This window comes from Convolutriloba macropyga, chromosome 5 (genome assembly GCF_964194025.1).
Source record: "Convolutriloba macropyga chromosome 5, txConMacr16.3, whole genome shotgun sequence".
NCBI classification, from domain to species: Eukaryota; Metazoa; Xenacoelomorpha; order Acoela; family Convolutidae; genus Convolutriloba; species Convolutriloba macropyga.
The window spans coordinates 50,258,755-50,282,684 of NC_134472.1; the positions used below are offsets into that span (position 1 = coordinate 50,258,755).

General features: G+C 37.8%; 2 protein-coding genes across 5 annotated transcripts in view; one reads left to right on the plus strand and one right to left on the minus strand.

Moving 5' to 3' along the window:
- The window catches only part of LOC142339440 (uncharacterized), a 157,527-nt gene extending 146,937 nt beyond the window's left edge, over positions 1-10,590 (plus strand). For all 4 annotated transcript variants that reach the window (XM_075389475.1, XM_075389473.1, XM_075389474.1 and 1 more), the window contains one exon: positions 9,041-10,590. In XM_075389475.1, the coding sequence (XP_075245590.1) occupies positions 9,041-10,313 (1,273 nt within the window). In that variant the 3' untranslated portion in view covers positions 10,314-10,590. The remainder of the gene's footprint in view (positions 1-9,040) is intronic.
- The window catches only part of LOC142339441 (DNA-directed RNA polymerase II subunit RPB9-like), a 143,019-nt gene continuing 129,655 nt past the window's right edge, over positions 10,567-23,930 (minus strand). The window contains exon 4 of the mRNA XM_075389477.1: positions 10,567-10,970. Coding sequence (XP_075245592.1) covers positions 10,845-10,970 — 126 coding nt within the window. The 3' untranslated portion in view covers positions 10,567-10,844. The remainder of the gene's footprint in view (positions 10,971-23,930) is intronic.

The following is a 23,930-nucleotide window of genomic DNA, read 5'->3' on the forward strand; positions in this document are numbered from 1 at the left end:
TTTCGACAATCAAGTTTACATGATTCTTTTGCTGATATGTAATTTCAACATTGTTTTGTAATGTCGAAGCTGTTAAGACGATCTGTTGTCATAATTGAGGGCATTTTTGGCTTTCTGTGTGTGTGTATCTGTAATCTTGTTGTACACTCTTCCGAGGCGACACAAACACACCGGCTATATGTCGGTGAAAGTTGGTGATTATACGTTTGCATCGACGTTTTAATTTGATGCGTGGTGGTTGGAATATTGTGTTGTTGAATGACAAGGATATGTGAAAGTAGTTATTAGGCTTCAAGGGGGCTGTGAAAGTTGAAGTTTAATCGAAGATTGTTGGCAGTATATACTGTAAACTCTGTTGATGTGAAGGTGTATACTCCGTCGATCTGATTGCTGTTGATAAAATTATGTGTGTTGGATTCCGGAGACGTTAGCTTTTGTCGAACTGGCAAATAAGGGCAAAAATAACAAGAACTTGATGATGACTGTTGTCGGTGAGGGCAAAGAAACACTTTAAGCTGGATTCCGCGTAGTTTTAGGGAAGTTAAGGACTTAGGGAAGTTAAAATTCTCTTTTTGTTTTGCAGTTTCACAGCGTTGTTGACTTCTTCATGCATCATTGATTGTTTGAGTTTGTGTAGAGTTGAATATTTGATACGCTAACTTTGGATACGATGATTATCGAAATATAAAAACCAATATGTTTTTTGAAATTTAAACTTTAATGGTTTCAAGTATTGTGTAAAACTTTAGCTAATTTGACTGCTGGTCTGTTCAGAACTCCAGTTGATGTCTTGATTTCGAAGGATCGTGCTCGTCCGTCCAATCCATTATGGCATTTCGCAATTTGACCCATTGGCCAAATACCTCTCGGGGTGAACTCATGCAATAACCAGACTAAATCGCCTTCTTTCAATTGTTCTGATTCTGTTCTCCACTTTGGTCGGCTGATGAGATGTGTACTCATTTTGCAAACGTTTCCAAAAATGATCCAGTAATGTTTGTGTGTAAGAGAACTCCTTTTTACTAAATGTTCGGCTGGTTGATGTCAACTGTGCTAAAGGGCTGTAAGGGCGTCTTAATAAGAAATGATTAGGAGTTAGTGCTTCTTCATCGTTTGTGTCTGAGGAGACATATGTAATTGGTCTGGAGTTGAGAAGTCCTTCAGTCTCGGCTACAATTGTCTGAAAAACTTCGGCTTTCAATTGTTGGCTGCCTAAAATTATGAGCAAAGTGCGTTTGGCAGACTGAATTAGCGTTTCCCATATCCCGCCGAAGTGAGGGGCTAGAGGTGGATTCATTTTCCATGTAATATTTTGCTGCTATAACTGGGACTTGATGTAGTCGTTGTCAATACTGATTTTGCTCAGATCCAACATCTTTTTTGCGGATGTGAAGTTTGATCCATTGTCAAAAATGATTAGTTCGGGATACCCTCGTCGCGATACAAATCTTCTTATGGATAGTAGGCAACTATCTGTGTCCAAGGTCTGACAAACCTCCAGATGCACAGCTCTAGTGACAAGACAGGTGAAAAGAAATACATTGTTTTTCCAATTTGCGATTTCGGTGCTCGACGTAAAAGGGTCCGAAAAGGTCTAAGCCAACATTTAGAAAATGATATTGTTTTTCTGCTTCTGCGAATCGGAAACTGGGGAGGTCAGCCATGAGGGGGGTAATATTTTGTGCTCTCCATCGTCGGCAAATGAAGCATGTTTTGCTTAGTTGTTTCAAAAGTCGTCTTAATCCTATGATAATGAAATCTTGCTGCAGGTGTGCTCGGACAAACTCTGTTCCAAGATGTCTACAGTCGTTGTGGGCTTGTTCATTTATTAGTCTAGTAATACTACTCTTACTGTCAAGTATAATTGGATGTTTTTGGCTGTAGGGTATTTTAGCGTGCTTTAATCTGCCTCTTGCTCGTATTAAACCATCTTTGTCCAGGAAGGGGGTGAATTGCAATAACTCGTCCCGCTTGTCTGGTTCTTTTCCTCGTTCAAGGTATCTTATGCTATCAGAAAAAATTTTATGCTGTGATTGTCTTAATAGATGGCGTCGTGCGTCTTCATAACTGTTGGTGACTGGTCGTTTTCGGAAGATATTGACTGCTTTCATTACTGTTTCGTTTCGTCGCATAAGTTTATTCCAACTAGAGAAATCATCAGTGTCAATAACTGTGTTTGAAGTTTCTGTACCGAAAACGTTTGTCGCTGTAAATTGCTGGTCTCTTTGGAAATTTGGAACGGGATTTTCTAGGAGAAATTTTGGCGCTGACAGCCATTTTTCTTTCAAGTCTGTTAAAGAAAGTCCTCTTGTTCCGTGATCTGCAGGGTTGATTTTAACGGGTACAAAATTCCATTGTTCTTGACTTAGAGTTTGCTAAAATTTTTGCAATTCTATTTGCTACAAAAACTTTTTGGTGTTTTGTTGATTTAATCCAACCTAATGTGGCCATACTGTCAGTCCAGAATTGAGTTTTGTCTAAGTATGCTGTCATTTCGCTTCGAACAAAAGAAGCAAGTTCAGCTGCCATAGCTAATGCTTCTAGTTCTAACTTCGGGATGGTTGTTGTTTTAATGGGTGCAACTCTTGCTTTGCTAACAACATTTTGAGTTGCTATTTCTTCTGTGCTGCTTGATCTGATGTATATTGGCGTTGCTATTGCTGTACTTGATGCATCGCAAAAAATGTGAAGTTCATGCTTAGCATCTGTGTTGGGGTTCAGACATCTGCTAATAGAAATTTCTGGCATCTGCTCATATTCGTCGACCCATTTCTGTAAGTCGTGTTGGAACTCTCTTGGAATCTGATTATTCCAGTTGTTACCTTGTTTCACTATTGATTGAAGAATGCATCGTACTCTAATGGAAAACGGCGTGATGATTCCAAGGGGATCGAACAATGATGCGGCGAGTGACAACAATTGACGTTGTTGCATGCTTTTGACATCCAGTTTTAAGTCTGGTCTTTTGAAGATGAAAAAATCTTCCTTGGCATTCCACGTTTGTCCTAAAATACGTTGCTCTATCGCTGTGTCTGCATTTTCTCCAGTTATTTTCATGACAGTGTTTGGGTCGTTACTAAAAAATTTTGTTAGCTTAAAGCTACCTTTCTGTAACGTATCCTTTACTTCTGTTGCTGTGATTGCTGTGGTTTCGGTTGTCTTAAAATTTTGAAGGTAATCATCCATGTAGTAATTGTTTCTTATCGCTGAGTAGGCTTCAGGATTACTTAATTTGTTATCTTCTGCACATCTGTGGAGTATGTATATTGCACATGAAGGGGACAAGTTGCACCGAATTTTAGTCTCTTGTACTTGAAAATTGTTTCTTCTCTGTACTGCCGAAATCTGAGAAGAAGTCCAACAAGGCTGCATAGTAGATCTGGTCCGGTCAAAAGAGCTTTGTTAAATGAATGTCCTTTGTATACCGAAGCTACATTTGTGACTCGTCTTACTTTTTTTCTTTTTATGTTCAACGGGGTGGTGTGGAAGATACCAAAGTTGTGAATTCATAAAGTTGGGTTGACGTTGTGTCTCTTCAACAAATCGTTTGTCAATGTCTGCTTCGATGGTTTGGTTGTAACGAAAAAATAGGTCTGGTTCCTGTTGAAGTCGGTTTTCAAGTGACTGTAATTGTGCTTTGGCAAGAAAGTAGTTGTTTGGTAGCTTAGTAACATCTTTCCAAGGTAGTCCGATCTCATAACGGGAACCGTTGAGGCATGTCGTTCTTTTTAGTGTTTCAAGAGCTTTACTGTCATCTGCTGTTAGTGTCTTTTTTCCGCTCACTAAATTTTTTCCCTCCATTGTCCAAAACATTTGAAGCATGTCGTTCTCTATATCCTGTTCTGGGTTTTCTATTCTGTTGTAAAGCGTGAAGTTGTAATTGATTTCTTGTTTATTACTGGTTGGCTTGTATTTCTGTGGTATTGGTCCTGTTACGGTCCATCCAAGCTGTGTCAAGACTCCGTATGGGGTTCATGGTGGTCCTGTTGTGAATTTGGGTGGTACTGTTGCTATGAAGGCATCCGCTCCGATTAAAACTCCTATACTGTTATCTCGTATTTGTGGAAATGTGATGCTGTTAAGATGATCATAGTCGGTGCAGATAGAGTTCAACATCTCAACAGGTACATTCGGCATTTGAAAGTCAGATGCTGACGTGGCGTACACCGGTAGGTTGAAAAGAGGTCGGGTGCTGTTGAGTGATCCAATTCCAAGAAGGACTTCAGTTGATGTTATGATGTGTTTTCCGTAAAGTGAAGAAATTGGTACTGCAATGTGATCTGTGTTTTTTATTCCTAGTGCTTTTGCCATTGAGTTTGTTATTTGTGTGTTGTCGCTCCCGCTATCTAAAAGAGCATATGTTTCTATTTTGATACGTCTTCTGTGTAAAGGATAACCGGAATGGCTTGAAGCTGAACTTGAGGTCGTATCCACGAACTGATTTGGTTGTTGCTGCATGTGTGATTTTGTGGTCGTGGGTTGCTGTTGTTGTTGAAGTTTTGTTGCTTTTGGCTTTGATTTTGTGTGTCTGTTTCATTATGAGAATGTCCGGTGTTCTGTTGTCGTGAATTTGTATTTAGCATGAAGTTATTCGGATTGCTATAATTTCTTTTGAAGGTGCTTCCATTGTTGTTTTTGAAATTGTAATTCTGATTGAAACGGTTAGTGTTATTGTTTTGACCAAAAGCATTACGTGTATTGTTGTTATGATTGTAACCAACCACTCTTCCATAGTTGAATCCACGTGGTTGAAGCTGTGATATGTTTGCGGTTATCTGTGTTTGGTGTCCGTTGTTTTGTTGACCACGATTGTTGTGATAATTGTTTGCAGAATGGTTTTGAACCTGGTTGTGTGTTTGTTGTTGATATTGTTGCTGTTGGTTGCTTTGCTGTTGCTGAGTTGGTGAAAATGTCTGTGAACTGTTGAAGTTGTTTCTGTGAATTGTTGAGTGATGAAATCCGTTGCAGTTTTCAATGCGACATCGGTAATGACTGTTACACTGTACTTTTGGGTGTTCAGTGAGGCAATTTGGGCAAATTTTCAGTTGTCTCACTGTTTGTTGTCTTTCGTTAATATCTTTATTGAGGAATTGGTTGCATTTTCCTAGGTTGTGACTGTATCCACATAGAGGACATCTTTTGTTACTTTGCTGTTGGAAGAGTCTGTTTGATCTTCTAGATGAACTGTTTTCTTGATTGGTTGGTCTTTGTGATGTTGACAAATCTTCGCAAGCTTCTGCGCAATTATCGATCCAGTCCTTAAAATGTATTAAATTAGGTTAAACAATAGCTTGCCTCAGGACGTATTCGTTCCTTCTGATTATCATTGTTGGCGCAATTTTATCTTTTGCAACCTTAAGGACAGCTGAAGGTTGAAGATCGGATGTGAAATTGTGAAGTATAAACGTTTGAACCAATTGTCTAAGAAACGCTGCAAAAGGTACAAAACTTTCGGGGTTAATAATGGTCGATCTGGGCCAGTGTTCCAACTTATCAAGGTAAGCTGCTGTAACATGCTGTGGTTTCCCGAATCGTTTTTGTAATTCTTGCATTGCTTCATTATAAAACTCGTTAATTTTTGACGTTTAAATCTTTTGTGCAACGAACAACCTAAATCCGAAGTTTCTTTTTTCTTTAACGTGCCCTCTGAAGTAGAAAGCGTTTGACTGCAATTGCTGTGTTCTTTCTTGCTTTACATTCTTTTGCAATAAAAAAATCGGAAACTTGATTATTAACTACGATAAAAACAAATTGTGAGTGTTGTTCTATTTTTTTTCTAAATGTGTGTATATGTGTATGAACACTATCTACTCCATAGTTGAAAATAATGTACACGCTTCCTGAAAACTAAAAACGCTACTGAACGCTAATCTCATCTAGGAATGTGGAATATTCTGTTGCAAAACGAAAAAGTGCAAAGCTTGTTTTTTTTCTCAACAGGAGCGTGGACAAAGATTTCTTATATTAGATACCAGGTATATAAATATGATATTAGTATATAAATATGATATTAGTAGGTATTTTTTAGGTATACAATTATATAAATGTTACTTCGGATGAAGACCCTTTGATTATTTTTTGTTAACTTTGTTCTTCGTTGGAATTTGAAAATGAAATTAGGACTATTTGGTTGCTAAGATACAATCTTCTGTAGACGTCATTTCTTGTTACACATTTTTGTACTTATCTATTTTCCTTTCTTTCTTCTTTTTTTTAACTCTCTATCTTCTTTATTCTGGTTCTTCGTTATTGTCGCTAAGTGACGGCTCCTTTCTAAAGGGTTCTAAAATACAGCAAACATTTTGAATTATAGGAACAATGGAAATAGTATTGAGAAAATTTTTTAAAGTACTCCCTGATTTTGTTAACTTTTTTTCAATGTTTCAATTTCAGAGGTTTGGTTGCTTTCAATGTGTTTGCCGTTAAAAAGGGTCACCAATGTTTACTACTTATTCACAATAGATTTCCAGATTACAATGAATTGCTAGGTTGCACACGTGGGTAAAAAATAAAACCCGCAAATTTTACAAATCAAAACACATCAGAAGTCATCAATCAATCAAAACAAATTAAGGAAATCAAGCTTGTGCTTGAACAACTCCCCCCCCCGCCCCGACTGAAGCAAACTGCAATAGGTTAGAGCTCCCAATAGTAGTTCGAGAGCAATTCTTCTGACGTTAGTCGGTTATTTTTATTCTCTCTAGGATGGATATTTCCGGAAATTTTGATAAAGCAGGCAATTTTCAATTATTAATTTTTTTTTAACTTTTGTGAATTTCACTGCTGCTGTTAGCTTACTTTACCAAAAAAGTGACGGATTTCCAAAAGCTAGATGCCGTTTTACCAAAAAATGTTGAACTTTTTTCAATGATATCAAAAATGTTACAGTATTTCCCGAGCACTACCTTCGTTCTTTGTCCGCTCATAACGGGTAATGCTAAAATAGTATTGCTCAAAAGAGTTTTACGAATGACACTTAAGAGCTTCAGGACTTTGGGATTCTTTTTTTTCATTGTCTAGGGTATAAAATTTGTGTTTCTCATTTTCATTTGTGTCTCTAAAGTGTGTTGTGAATTGGTTTTTCATTTTTTTAAATTCAAAATACGCCATTTTTAGAACTGTTTTCGAGAACTGTTTTCGGAATAAATCATCTGTTCAAAAGCCAGCAATTTAAGGAACAGGTAAATCTTGGCCACCAATATCCTGAACTTAAGTTTTTAATGTGTGCGCAAAAAGTAAAATTCCTAGAACCATCTTGATAAAATGTCGCGGTTCCGCCTGAAAAACAAGCGGCACTGCTTGCAAAGAATCTTCTCACATTGATTGATGCTCATAGAAATCAAGTAGTCCAAGTTATTGTGGTACAATCTTTTTTCAAATTTTGTTTCTGAAAATAAAATTATCGCCATTTTTGAGTCACACCAATCCACTTACCATTAAATAAGTGTGGCAAGAATGTTGCACTTAACAAAAAAATTAAAAGTAAAATTTTTCCCAAAACTGATCGACGAAATTAACAAGTTAGTTTTTCGATAATTGAGTGAACAATTATTGGATTTGGAAGTAACATCATTACTTGCTGAAAACCCAAACTGAAACTAGCGCATCCAGTGAAATGAACTGTTAAATGAAACACAAATTAAAATAATTACATCTTTCACAAATTAAAAAACTTTGATTTCAATTTTGCAACAGAAAACGGCTACCTCACAATTCTGAAAAATTAATCAAGATTACGGCTAGATAAATAAAACCCAGAAAACTTGTCTGAAGGCTGAGAAAAGTATAAATCGCGAGGAGCTTATCCTCAAATAATAAAACCGATGTATGAGATAAATTAAAGTGAATTAGATGCGATGTAGGCTGCCAACGCTACACTTTGTAAAAATAAAAACAACTCAAATTTTTGCAGTGTGCCGAAATTCGAGCTCGTTTGACATGAAGACTCAACACGTCTGAACTCTATTACCGAAGCACTTAGTTATAAAATAATTAACAATACCACAGCATAACCAACTATGGGCAGTTGATTTGCTCTCAAACGACAACCGGGGGTCAATTTTGCATTTCTTTAGCCGGGGATGGGGTATAATACAAACCGAGGCTTTAAAATTATGATGTTAGAGCTTACTGTAGACCATTATAGAGCTAATTCTGGGTTACTTTGTCGATTAGCACTGTCAGAGGGATCATTTTAACTTAATGGATGAACACTCATTTTGCCGATGATACCAATGTTCTATGCAAACTTGATGCTAGAGACAACAGTTCAAAAGGTGACAATGCTTAAAAAAACGGATATTTACTTGAATGAAAACCAACGAACATTGAATGTTGACGAAACGGAACCTTTATATTCCTGTAATGAAAAATAAAGTGAAAAAGCATCTAATCTTATTATAGAAATATAGAACATTCAGAAAAATGTCAATATATTGGAATACAAATAGATGCAAGCTTAACAATCGAAAACCAATCAAACAATCTTTTGCGAAAAAGTCAACCGCTACTGGCTCACTATATCCTGCTAGGGATCAAAAATATCTTTGAATATGAGATTACTATTTTTAAGTCAATTGTAATATCGCATTTATCATTCAGTGAATTCTTTTTCAAAATCTTTCCACGGAAGCCGAGCAAAAATGGAGTAACAAGAAATGGAGAAATGAAACAACCTACCATGCGATCTGAGGGTGGTGACAAACCGTTTAAAATTTCTAAATACTTCAAAATACGTTCAGCGATTTTCTTTATTAAATCACCATGAACAAATTTCTTTGAATCGGCAGGCAGGATCCTGCACGTCATATTTTACTTGTCACGCAACCGATCAAAAATGAGGCATTAATTTTCGCTTAAATTTTCCATTCTTTTGCAGATTTTAATAATTTAAATATAATCAAAATAATCAACATATTGGTGAACATGTTAACACTGAACCATTGGTTATGTTTCATTTCAGGAATTTACATGTTTGCAAACCAAACAAAGTTCCCATATAATTTTCATTTTGGCAAATATTCAGTCAACTTTCTTTCAGGTCAACAAACTTCTTGCAGATGGAACGCACTTCGCGTCGAGATGTTTCTGATTCGTCACAGCAAGCCACGCCTAATTTTGACAACCCCAGGACTAAAATGTACCATCAGAAGACACTCGAAGTGCCAGTTGAAAAGGGCAAGCGATCAAAAAGCATGTCTATCTCATCGATCTACAGTATGCACAGCAACAATGATTGGATATCGTTCCAAGAAAGGTCCAAAGAGTTCAAACTCAGCAGGCAGAGTCCAGACGGCGCGGAACCACATGGCAGTAAGCCCAGACGATTTTCATCAACTAACTCACATTCCAATTCAAACCCTGTGGCACCTGTCCGAACTCGAATGTTTCTTAAACGCCCAGGAATGTTTACAGCAGGCAATAAGTACAAACGTCACAGCTTACAGCCTGTGAAGCTCCTAAACTCTTCATCAAGTCGCCCACAAAGCATCATAGAGGACGAAATGTCAGCTTCGGATCCTTTTAGAGCCTCAAGTTCCACAGTTCTGGCACAGATAACACCTACCAGTACATCATCAAGACGTCACAAGGACAGTTTTGACACCACTACGAATTCCATGTCCGAACGTGACGACTCTCTGGACGACTTGACAAGTATCCCCAGTGTCTTGAGCGTTGACGACGTTGCGCTAAGTCCTCAGGACCTCAAACTTCGCAGTTCTAGCATCGATGCAACAAGCATGGGGCTCAAGCGCAGCAATCCAGCAGGGCGAAAACTCAATATTCATCAATTCCCTAACTCTCATTCATTTTATAATACCGGTCAGTCTCAGTCCAGATCAAATTCAGCACGCAAAACTGTTCCCGAGCGTCCAAGTTTTGATGGCTCTTTTCTCGGTAACGGAGATCATATCTTGTCAAGAGCTAGCTCAAACTCCAGTCTAGCCTCTCAATTTTTGAATCAAGAAACTGTTCTAAAAGATGTTAACAGCAAGGACTATTCCAGCGTAAATTTATCTCAGAAACCATCATTGCCATCGCAACTTTCACGCAAAAACAGCACAAAACTTACCGATGATGCAAGCTCAGACACCTTATCACCCAAATACACTTTACAGAATGGGCTAGCGGCAACCAGTCCAAGAAGTCCAGCCAAAACCCCCAACATTATCGAGACGCCCAGGGTTTCAGTTACCGATGACGCGAGCTGCTCAGATTCAGAGCAAGGCAACAATTTGCCCCTACCATCAAACTCAGCTAAAAGACGCGAAGAATTTATCAGATCTAAATCTGATTATCCCTCTTTTTATTGAAGTTTAGAAAAACCAGATTTTTCCTTTTTGTACGAGGTGACATTTAAAACCTAAATTTTTCACCTCTCTGAATCGATATTTCCGTTTCCCACTTTCTACTCCACAAATTGTCCATCTATTTTAAGCGCTTGTTCATAATCTTTCCTCGTACCAGCTTTCCTCCCCAAAGCTAATCTGTGTTACATGTTCACGCGCTTTTCCATTGTGCCTTTAAATGTTCTTCTCCGTAATTACTCAAATCAAAATGTAGCAATGGAATTGGAAAATTTATTCTAAATCCGTTTTGCCAATTTGAACAAAAAATCAACCATTCAACAAACGCCAATCATTGAATAAGAACCTCATTTACCACTTAAGATGTAGCCATCAGCCACTGTTTATAACAACACTCCTTCCCATCAGGCAACAACAATAAAATGCACCATTTTTGCAAACACAATTATGACGTTTGAACTGCACAGAAATAAATCCATACAACTATAATAGCACAGCAAATGTAAACTAATAAATGTTTGTTGAATGAAGTAGGAGTTAATCAATATCAGTCCACCTGTGTCCACATTGGGGGTTACAGCAGACATAGTACAATCTCATTTCATCTTCTGCTCGCTTGCTCTGTGCTTGGAAGAATACTGACTCGCCATTAATAGAACATTTCTATAACAGCAAACAGATTTATTCATATTCGACATTTGACGTGCTTCAGCGCCGAACGAACTTTAAGTTCCAGATTGAAAATTTGCACCACTCAAACTGTTTATTCTCCTGTTGAGAAAATGAAACAGTTCAATGATTTTTTGACATTGATTTACCCCTCAAAAGAGAAAATAATACGCAAGTATTGACATTAATACGCAATTAAGAAATTTTAAAATCACTCAGCATAAAAAAGTCAGCAGCCAGCGGATTGTTGGAGTTAAATCTAAGCTGGTTTCAGACCAGCAATTAAACTGAGATTCTGAAAAAAAATTAAATACAAGCAAAAGTTATTTAAGCCGGACTCAGCATTCATATATTTATATAGAAACGTACTAAGAAATGTGGCACTGTAAAAACCAAATTCTTTTTGGAAATTTTGACAGAAAAACTTCGGTGAAGAAAAAACCTAGGCGTTTGAGTTGCTGACGGCGGCTATTAATAGGGGGAAAAACCAGTTGCACATTTCAAGAGACAAACAGACGATTAGGGAGAAAAATTTATCTTTAAAAAACTGGCCGCTAGACCAGCCAAAATGGGCAACAGGCGAGGCACGATAAAGGAGTAGGGCTCGGAACTTAAAGTGCCGTTACAATGAATTTATCACCTCCTCAGCTGTTTCATTAAAACGTACACTTGGGGATTAATATTTCTCTAATGGAACTGAACCGCGACCTAATGCAAGTTTCTCTCGACGAGAAGCCAAATCTACAAGAGAAAAAATACACAGAACAACCGATTAACGTCGGCAAATTTTTCTTAACGACCGGCCGGCGAGCGGGTGTCTAAGGCAGTGGTCGCCAGCCGGGGCTTCAGGTTGCTAGCATTGGAATGTGGAGTAGGTGGGGGGGGGGGGGGGGTCAATAAACGAGGCGGAGGCTGAAAATGGCCAGGTGGAGGAGGGTGCGCTCAAACTGTTAAGATTAATAAGGCCAGCCTTTCACACCATAAATTTGTCTCCAAAGAGTTTTGGTGAAACACATACTTAGAGACTAGTAAAGCTGTAAAAGAGCTTTGCAGAGCCGCTTAATGCCTTCCAGTCTTCTTCACCTGTTTATACCAATTGAATAGAAAAGTTCTTGAATTGAATCGAAAAGCCTCCGACAAAAAATTGGTCATGCGAAAAGTCGCACAGAATAGACCGCAGGACTAAAATAATTTTTAAAAACCGTTTGAGATCAAATGAAACCATAGTTCGGGGTATACTAGAAGCTTTAAATTACTATTAAATAATATTAATTTCTCGAACTAAAAAGACACTTAACGAGAAAATCAAAATCTCACATCAAAAACGAGCAAAAATTGCTTTTCCCAAAGCACAGAATTGAGCTCTAAATTCAAAAATCGCAGACAAAAACAAATTTCGAGGGGTAGTAGCTCGGTAGAGGAAGAGTGATTAGATAGCATTTGATGGAAGCACTGGGTAAGGGTAGGTGGTCAAGGGGGACACTATTAGGAACATCCACGATTAATACCGGGGCCCATTTCGATTGTCAATGCCTCTTGCAACGTAATTGTCGATTAAGCATAAGGTTAAGATCTTCCTGTCTTTCATTCCAGACAATTTTTGGTAGCTTCAACTTAGTCTTTGTCCTGACTAGAGCTATTTGTTCAGCTTCTGTTAGTATAGATAATATTGAGCCAGTTCCTGGGCCTGTTAGTATAGATACTATTGAGCCTGTTGAGATAATATTTGGACAATTTGGGAACATAAATTTCCTACTTCAGGGCCCCTTATGAGGAACCAAAGGAACTCCAAGGGAAACCGATGCTAGCTAAAATTTCAATTCGTACGACTCCTACTTTCGACAAGAAGAAAGTCCGGCTAGGCTAAACACGCCCTCTTTCTTTCAAATCGATTTTTCTTCTGGCTCAATCTCGAAAAGTTCACAAGACGGAAGGATTCAAAAAGATCTGAAAGAAGCTTAAGTTTTGCAATGTCACCTACCAGAGTATCAAACTAACAGACAAAAATTTAGTTGTTCCTATTAGATTATTCGCGTAGCTTCATTCCTTTTTAGGTAATAATTTTGAGACTGCTAAGCTTTGCCTTGTAGATGTCAAGAGTTAAATAGAAATTTCTTTTGAAGCGTTGAATATATTTAGACGTAGTGCCATTTTTTCATGGGAGACTTCATCTGACTGTTTCAAAGACCTGAAGCGTAACTACTTTTATACATAGATTGTGCGTCTGTTCTGCAATACCTGCAAGTTTGCTGTATGTCCAATAAGGGCAGCCTTTCACACCATAAAATTGTCTTGAAACAGTTTCATTTAAACGCATACTTCGAGACTAGTACTAGTAAGGCTGTAAAGGTGCTTTGCAGCCACTTAAAGCCTTCCAGGCTTCACCTATTTATCCAAATTGGGACGAAGAGTTAAAAGTGTCAGACAAAAAATTGGTCAAGCGGAAAGTCGCATAGAAAAGACCGCAGAACTAATATAATTACTAAAAACTTCGTTTGAGATCAAATGAAACCATAGTTGGGGATATCCTAGAAGCTTTAAATTACTATTTAAAAATATTAATTTCTCGAACTAACAAAACACTTAACGAGAAAATCAAAACCTCACAAAGCACACAGAATTGAGCTCTAAATTCAAAAATCGCAGACAAAACAAATTTCGAGGGGTAGTAGCGTGGTTGAGGAAGAGTGATTAGATAGAACTTGACGGAAGCACTGGACAAGGGTAGGTGGTGAATGGGGGGCACTATTAGGAACATCCATGATTAATACCGGGGCCATTTCGATTGTCAATGCTTCTTGCAACGTAATTGTCGATTAAGCATAAGGTTAAGATCTTCCTGTCTTTCATTCCAGACAATTTTTGGTAGCTTCAACTTAGTCTTTGTCCTGACTAGAGCTATTTGTTCAGCTGCTGTTAGTATAGATAATATTGAGCCAGTTCCTGAGCCTGTTAGTATAGATACTATTGAGCCTGTTGAGATAATATTTGGACAATTTGGGCACATAAATTTCCTACTTCAGGGCCCCTTATGAGGAACCAAAGGAACTCCAAGGGAAACCGATGCTAGCTAAAAATTCAATTCGTACGACTCCTACTTTCGACAAGAAGAAAGTCCGGCTAGGCTAAACACGCCCTCTTTCTTTCAAATCGATTTTTCTTCTGGCTCAATTTCGAAAAGTTCACAAGACGGAAGGATTCAAAAAGATCTGCAAGAAGCTTAAGTTTTGCAATGTCACCTACCAGAGTATCAAACTAACAGACAAAAATTTACTTGTTCCTATTAAATTATTCGCGTAGCTTCATTCCTTTTTAGGTAATGATTTTGAGACTGCTAAGCTTTGCCTTGTAGATGTCAAGAGTTGAATAGAAAAAATTTCTTTTGAAGCGTTGAATATATTTAGACGTAGTGCCATTTTTTCATGGGAGACTTCATCTGACTGTTTCAAAAACCTGAAGCGTAACGACTTTTATACATAGATTGTGCGTCTGTTCTGCAATACCTGCAAGTTTGCTGTATGACCAATAAGGGCAGCCTTTCACCATAAATTTGTCTTGAAACAGTTTCATTTAAACGCATACTTCGAGACTAGTACTAGTAAGGCTGTAAAGGTGCTTTGCAGCCACTTAAAGCCTTCCAGGCTTCACCTATTTATCCAAATTGGGACGAAGAGTTAAGTGTCAGACAAAAAATTGGTCAAGCGGAAAGTCGCATAGAAAAGACCGCAGAACTAATATAATTACTAAAAACTTCGTTTGAGATCAAATGAAACCATAGTTGGGGATATCCTAGAAGCTTTAAAATACTATTTAATAATATTAATGTCTCGAACTAACAAAACACTTAACGAGAAAATCAAAACCTCACAAAGCACACAGAATTGAGCTCTAAATTCAAAAATCGCAGACAAAACAAATTTCGAGGGGTAGTAGCGTGGTAGAGGAAGAGTGATTAGATAGAACTTGATGGAAGCACTGGACAAGGGTAGGTGGTGAATGGGGTGGACTATTAGGAACATCCATGATTAATACCGGGGCCATTTCGATTGTCAATGCCTCTTGCAACGTAATTGTCGATTAAGCATAAGGTTAAGATCTTCCTGTCTTTCATTCCAGACAATTTTTGGTAGCTTCAACTTAGTCTTTGTCCTGACTAGAGCTATTTGTTCAGCTTCTGTTGGTATAGATAATATTGAGCCAGTTCCTGAGCCTGTTAGTATAGATACTATTGAGCCTGTTGAGATAATATTTGGACAATTTGGGCACATAAATTTCCTACTTCAGGGCCCCTTATGAGGAACCAAAGGAACTCCAAGGGAAACCGATGCTAGCTAAAATTTCAATTCGTACGACTCCTACTTTCGACAAGAAGAAAGTCCGGCTAGGCTAAACACGCCCTCTTTCTTTCAAATCGATTTTTCTTCTGGCTCAATTTCGAAAAGTTTACAAGACGGAAGGATTCAAAAAGATCTGCAAGAAGCTTAAGTTTTGCAATGTCACCTACCAGAGTATCAAACTAACAGACAAAAAATTACTTGTTCCTATTAAATTATTCGCGTAGCTTCATTCCTTTTTAGGTAATAATTTTGAGACTGCTAAGCTTTGCCTTGTAGATGTCAAGAGTTAAATAGAAAAAATTTCTTTTGAAGCGTTGAATATATTTAGACGTAGTGCCATTTTTTCATGGGAGACTTCATCTGACTGTTCCAAAAACCTGAAGCGTAACTACTTTTATACATAGATTGTGCGTCTGTTCTGCAATACCTGCAAGTTTGCTGTATGTCCAATAAGGGCAGCCTTTCACACCATAAATTTGTCTTGAAACAGTTTCATTTAAACGCATACTTCGAGACTAGTACTAGTAAGGCTGTAAAGGTTCTTTGCAGCCACTTAAAGCCTTCCAGGCTTCACCTATTTATCCAAATTGGGACGAAGAGTTAAAAGTGTCAGACAAAAAATTGGTCAAGCGGAAAGTCGCATAGAAAAGACCGCAGAACTAATATAATTACTAAAAACTTCGTTTGAGATCAAATGAAACCATAGTTGGGGATATCCTAGAAGCTTTAAATTACTATTTAATAATATTAATTGCTCGAACTAACAAAACACTTAACGAGAAAATCAAAACCTCACAAAGCACACAGAATTGAGCTCTAAATTCAAAAATCGCAGACAAAACAAATTTCGAGGGGTAGTAGCGTGGTAGAGGAAGAGTGATTAGATAGAACTTGATGGAAGAACTGGACAAAGGTAGGTGGTGAATGGGGGGCACTATTAGGAACATCCATGATTAATACCGGGGCCATTTCGATTGTCAATGCCTCTTGCAACGTAATTGTCGATTAAGCATAAGGGTAAGATCTTCCTGTCTTTCATTCCAGACATTTTTTGGTAGCTTCAACTTAGTCTTTGTCCTGACTGCAGCTATTTGTTCAGCTTCTGTTAGTATAGATAATATTGAGCCAGTTCCTGAGCCTGTTAGTATAGATACTATTGAGCCTGTTGAGATAATATTTGGACAATTTGGGCACATAAATTTCCTAAATGGGGCCCCTTATGAGGAACCAAAGGAACTCCAAGGGAAACCGATGCTAGCTAAAATTTCAATTCGTACGACTCCAACTTTCGACAAGAAGAAAGTCCGGCTAGGCTAAACACGCCCTCTTTCTTTCAAATTGATTTTTCTTCTGGCTCAATTTCGAAAAGTTCACAAGACGGTAGGATTCAAAAAGATCTGCAAGAAGCTTAAGTTTTGCAATGTCACCTACCAGAGTATCAAACTTACAGACAAAAAATTACTTGTTCCTATTAAATTATTCGCGTAGCTTCATTCCTTTTTAGGTAATAATTTTGAGACTGCTAAGCTTTGACTTGTAGATGTCAAGAGTTAAATAGAAAAAATTTCTTTTGAAGCGTTGAATATATTTAGACGTAGTGCCATTTTTTCATGGGAGACTTCATCTGACTGTTTCAAAAACCTGAAGCGTAACTACTTTTATACATAGATTGTGCGTCTGTTCTGCAATACCTGCAAGTTTGCTGTATGTCCAATAAGGGCAGCCTTTCACACCATAAATTTGTCTTGAAACAGTTTCATTTAAACGCATACTTCGAGACTAGTACTAGTAAGGCTGTAAAGGTGCTTTGCAGCCACTTAAAGCCTTCCAGGCTTCACCTATTTATCCAAATTGGGACGAAGAGTTAAAAGTGTCAGACAAAAAATTGGTCAAGCGGAAAGTCGCATAGAAAAGACCGCAGAACTAATATAATTACTAAAAACTTCGTTTGAGATCAAATGAAACCATAGTTGGGGATATCCTAGAAGCTTTAAATTACTATTTAATAATATTAATTGCTCGAACTAACAAAACACTTAACGAGAAAATCAAAACCTCACAAAGCACACAGAATTGAGCTCTAAATTCAAAAATCGCAGACAAAACAAATTTCGAGGGGTAGTAGCGTGGTAGAGAAAGAGTGATTAGATAGAACTTGATGGAAGCACTGGACAAGGGTAGGTGGTGAATGGGGGGCACTATTAGGAACATCCATGATTAATACCGGGGCCATTTCGATTGTCAATGCCTCTTGCAACGTAATTGTCGATTAAGCATAAGGGTAAGATCTTCCTGTCTTTCATTCCAGACATTTTTTGGTAGCTTCAACTTAGTCTTTGTCCTGACTGCAGCTATTTGTTCAGCTTCTGTTAGTATAGATAAAATTGAGCCAGTTCCTGAGCCTGTTAGTATAGATAATATTGAGCCTGTTGAGATAATATTGAGACAATTTGGTCACATACGTTTCCTACTTCAGGGCCCCTTATGAGGCACCAAAGAAACTCCAAGGGAAACCGATGCTAGTTCATATTTCAATTCGTACAACTCCTACTTTCGACAAAAAGAAAGTCCGGCTAGGCTAAACACTCCTTCTTTCTTTCAAATCGATTTTTCATCTGGCTCACTTTCGAAAAGTTCACAAGACGGAAGGATTCAAAAAGATCTGCAAGAAGCATAAGTTTTGCAATGTCACCTACCACAGTATCAAACTAACAGACAAAAATTCACTTGTTCATACTAAATTATTCGCGACGCGTCATTCCTTTTTAGGTAATAAATTTGACTGTTAAGCTTTGCCTTGTAGATGTCAAGAGTTAAATAGAAAAAATTTCTTTTGAAGCGTTGAATATATTTAGACGTAGTGCGATTTTTTCATGGGAGACTTCATCTGACTGTTTCAAAAACCTGAAGCGTAACTACTTTTATACATAGATTGTGCGTCTGTTCTGCAATACCTGCAAGTTTACTGTATGTCCAATAAGGGCAGCCTTTCACACCATAAATTTGTCTTAAAACAGTTTCATTTAAATGCATACTTCGAGACTAGTACTAGTAGGGCTGTAAAGGTGCTTTGCAGCCACTTAAAGCCTTCCAGGCTTCACCTATTTATCCAAATTGGGACGAAGAGTTAAGTGTCAGACAAAAAATTGGTCAAGCGGAAAGTCGCATAGAAAAGACCGCAGAACTAATATAATTACTAAAAACTTCGTTTGGATCAAATGAAACCATAGTTGGGGATATCCTACAAGCTTTAAATTACTATTTAAAAATATTAATTTCTCGAACTAACAAAACACTTACCGAGAAAATCAAAACCTCACATCAAAAACGATCAAAAATTGCTTTTCCCAAAGCACACAGAATTGAGCTCTAAATTCAAAAATCGCAGACAAAACAAATTTCGAGGGGAAGTAGCGTGGTAGAGGAAAAGTTATTAGATAGAACTTGATGGAAGCACTGGACAAGGGTAGGTGGTGAATGGGGGCACTATTAGGAACAGCCATGATTAATACCGGGGCCATTTCGATTGTCAATGCCTCTTGCAACGTAATTGTCGATTAAGCATAAGGGTAAGATCTTCCTGTCTTTCATTCCAGACATTTTTTGGTAGCTTCAACTTAGTCTTTGTCCTGACTGCAGCTATTTGTTCAGCTTCTGTTAGTATAGATAATATTCAGCCAGTTCCTGAGCCTGTTAGTATAGATAATATTGAGCCTGTTGAGATAATATTGAGACCATTTGGGCACATACGTTTCCTACTTCAGGGCCCCTTATGAGGCACCAAAGAAACTCCAAGGGAAACCGATGCTAGTTCATATTTCCATTCGTACAACTCCTACTTTCGACAAAACGAAAGTCCGGCTAGGCTAAACACTCCTTCTGTCTTTCAAATCGATTTTTCTTCTGGCTCACTTTCAAAAAGTTCACAAGACGGAAGGATTCAAAAAGATCTGCAAGAAGCTTAAGTTTTGCAATGTCACCTACTACAGTATCAAACAAACAGACAAAAACTTACTTGTTCCTACTATATTATTCGCGTGGCTTCATTCCTTTTTAGGTAATAATTTTGAGACTGTTAAGCTTTGCCTTGTAGATGTCAAGAGTTAAATGGATAAAAATTTGTTTTGAAGCGTTGAATATTTTTTGACGTAGTGCCATTTGTTCATGGGAAACTTCATCTGACTGTTTCAAAAACCTGAAGTAACTACTTATATACATAGATTGTGCGTCTGTTCTGCAATATCTGCAAGTTTGCTGTATGTCCAATAAAGGCAGCCTTTCACACCATAAATTTGTCTTAAAACAGTTTCATTTAAACGCAAACTTTGAGACTAGTAAGGCTGTAAAGGTGGTTTGCAGCCGCTTAAAGCCTTCCAGGCTTCACCTGTTTATCCAAATTGGGACGAAAAGCTTAAAGCGTCAGACAAAAAAATGGTCAAGCTAAAAGTCGCATAGAAAAGACCGCAGGGCTAATATAACTACTAAAAATTTTGTTTGAGATCAAATGAAACCATAGTTGGGGATATCCTAGAAGCCTCAAATTTCTCTTAAACTCTACAAAATAACATTAATTTCTCGAACAAAGAAAACACTTAACGAGAAATTCAAAATCTCACATCAAAAACGAGCAAAAATTGCTTTTCCCAAAGCAAACAGAATTAAGCTCTAAAATCAAAAAATCGCAGACAAAACAACTTTTGAGGGGTAGTAGCTTGGTAGAGGAAGAGTGATTAGATACCACTTGATGGGAGCAATGGGCAAGGGTAGGTGGTCAAGGGGGCACTATTAGAAACATCAGTGACTAATACCGGGGCCCATTCCAATTGTCAATGCCTCTTGCTAAGTAACTGTCGATAAAGCATAAGGGTAAGATCTTCCTGTCTTTCGTTCCAGACATTTTTTGGTAGCTTCAACTTAGTATTTGTCCTGACTGCAGCTATATGTTCAATTCCTCTTAATATAGATATTGAGCCAGTTCCTTAAATACCATTTGGGCACATAAATTTCCTACTTGAGAGCCCCTTATGAGGCACCAAAGGAACTCCAAGGGAAACCGATGCTAGCTAAAAATTCAATTCCTACGACTCCTACCTTCGACAAGAAGAAAGTTCGGTTAGACAAAACACGCCCTCTTTCCTTCAAATCGATTTTTCTTCCGGCTCAACTTCGAAAAGTTCACAAGACGGAAGGATTCAAAAAGATCTGCAAGAAGCTTAAGTTTTGCAATGTCACCTACCACAGTATCAAACTAACAGACAAAAATTCACTTGTTCCTACTAAATTATTCGCGACGCGTCATTCCATTTTAGGTAATAAATTTGAGACTGTTAAGCTTTGCCTTGTAGATGTCAAGAGTTAAATAGAAAAAATTTCTTTTGAAGCGTTGAATATATTTAGACGTAGTGCGATTTTTTCATGGGAGACTTCATCTGACTGTTTCAAAAACCTGAAGCGTAACTACTTTTATACATAGATTGTGCGTCTGCTCTGCAATACCTGCAAGTTTACTGTATGTCCAATAAGGGCAGCCTTTCACACCATAAATTTGTCTTAAAACAGTTTCATTTAAACGCATACTTCGAGACTAGTACTAGTAGGGCTGTAAAGGTGCTTTGCAGCCACTTAAAGCCTTCCAGGCTTCACCTATTTATCCAAATTGGGACGAAGAGTTAAGTGTCAGACAAAAAATTGGTCAAGCGGAAAGTCGCATAGAAAAGACCGCAGAACTAATATAATTACTGAAAACTTCGTTTGAGATCAAATGAAACCATAGTTGGGGATATCCTACAAGCTTTAAATTACTATTTAAAAATATTAATTTCTCGAACTAACAAAACACTTACCGAGAAAATCAAAACCTCACATCAAAAACGAGCAAATTGCTTTTCCCAAAGCACACAGAATTGAGCTCTAAATTCAAAAAATCGCAGACAAAACAACTTTTGAGGGGTAGTAGCTTGGTAGAGGAAGAGTGATTAGATACCACTTGATGGGAGCAATGGGCAAGGGTAGGTGGTCAAGGGGGCACTATTAGAAACATCAGTGACTAATACCGGGGCCCATTTCAATTGTCAATGCCTCTTGCTAAGTAACTGTCGATAAAGCATAAGGGTAAGATCTTCCTGTCTTTCGTTCCAGACATTTTTTGGTAGCTTCAACTTAGTATTTGTCCTGACTGCAGCTATATGTTCAATTCCTCTTAATATAGATATTGAGCCAGTTCCTTAAATACCATTTGGGCACATAAATTTCCTACTTGAGAGCCCCTTATGAGGCACCAAAGGAACTCCAAGGGAAACCGATGCTAGCTAAAAATTCAATTCCTACGACTCCTACCTTCGACAAGAAGAAAGTTCGGTTAGACAAAACACGCCCTCTTTCCTTCAAATAGATTTTTCTTCCGGCTCAACTTCGAAAAGTTCACAAGACGGAAGGATTCAAAAAGATCTGCAAGAAGCTTAAGTTTTGCAATGTCACCTACCACAGTATCAAACTAACAGACAAAAATTCACTTGTTCCTACTAAATTATTCGCGACGCGTCATTCCTTTTTAGGTAATAAATTTGAGACTGTTAAGCTTTGCCTTGTAGATGTCAAGAGTTAAATAGAAAAAATTTCTTTTGAAGCGTTGAATATATTTAGACGTAGTGCGATTTTTTCATGGGAGACTTCATCTGACTGTTTCAAAAACCTGAAGCGTAACTACTTTTATACATAGATTGTGCGTCTGCTCTGCAATACCTGCAAGTTTACTGTATGTCCAATAAGGGCAGCCTTTCACACCATAAATTTGTCTTAAAACAGTTTCATTTAAACGCATACTTCGAGACTAGTACTAGTAGGGCTGTAAAGGTGCTTTGCAGCCACTTAAAGCCTTCCAGGCTTCACCTATTTATCCAAATTGGGACGAAGAGTTAAGTGTCAGACAAAAAATTGGTCAGCGGAAAGTCGCATAGAAAAGACCGCAGAACTAATATAATTACTGAAAACTTCGTTTGAGATCAAATGAAACCATAGTTGGGGATATCCTACAAGCTTTAAATTACTATTTAAAAATATTAATTTCTCGAACTAACAAAACACTTACCGAGAAAATCAAAACCTCACATCAAAAACGAGCAAATTGCTTTTCCCAAAGCACACAGAATTGAGCTCTAAATTCAAAAAATCGCAGACAAAACAACTTTTGAGGGGTAGTAGCTTGGTAGAGGAAGAGTGATTAGATACCACTTGATGGGAGCAATGGGCAAGGGTAGGTGGTCAAGGGGGCACTATTAGAAACATCAGTGACTAATACCGGGGCCCATTTCAATTGTCAATGCCTCTTGCTAAGTAACTGTCGATAAAGCATAAGGGTAAGATCTTCCTGTCTTTCGTTCCAGACATTTTTTGGTAGCTTCAACTTAGTATTTGTCCTGACTGCAGCTATATGTTCAATTCCTCTTAATATAGATATTGAGCCAGTTCCTTAAATACCATTTGGGCACATAAATTTCCTACTTGAGAACCCCTTATGAGGCACCAAAGGAACTCCAAGGGAAACCGATGCTAGCTAAAAATTCAATTCCTACGACTCCTACCTTCGACAAGAAGAAAGTTCGGTTAGACAAAACACGCCCTCTTTCCTTCAAATCGATTTTTCTTCCGGCTCAACTTCGAAAAGTTCACAAGACGGAAGGATTCAAAAAGATCTGCAAGAAGCTTAAGTTTTGCAATGTCACCTACCACAGTATCAAACTAACAGACAAAAATTCACTTGTTCCTACTAAATTATTCGCGACGCGTCATTCCTTTTTAGGTAATAAATTTGAGACTGTTAAGCTTTGCCTTGTAGATGTCAAGAGTTAAATAGAAAAAATTTCTTTTGAAGCGTTGAATATATTTAGACGTAGTGCGATTTTTTCATGGGAGACTTCATCTGACTGTTTCAAAAACCTGAAGCGTAACTACTTTTATACATAGATTGTGCGTCTGCTCTGCAATACCTGCAAGTTTACTGTATGTCCAATAAGGGCAGCCTTTCACACCATAAATTTGTCTTAAAACAGTTTCATTTAAACGCATACTTCGAGACTAGTACTAGTAGGGCTGTAAAGGTGCTTTGCAGCCACTTAAAGCCTTCCAGGCTTCACCTATTTATCCAAATTGGGACGAAGAGTTAAGTGTCAGACAAAAAATTGGTCAGCGGAAAGTCGCATAGAAAAGACCGCAGAACTAATATAATTACTGAAAACTTCGTTTGAGATCAAATGAAACCATAGTTGGGGATATCCTACAAGCTTTAAATTACTATTTAAAAATATTAATTTCTCGAACTAACAAAACACTTACCGAGGAAATCAAAACCTCACATCAAAAACGAGCAAATTGCTTTTCCCAAAGCACACAGAATTGAGCTCTAAATTCAAAAAATCGCAGACAAAACAACTTTTGAGGGGTAGTAGCTTGGTAGAGGAAGAGTGATTAGATACCACTTGATGGGAGCAATGGGCAAGGGTAGGTGGTCAAGGGGGCACTATTAGAAACATCAGTGACTAATACCGGGGCCCATTTCAATTGTCAATGCCTCTTGCTAAGTAACTGTCGATAAAGCATAAGGGTAAGATCTTCCTGTCTT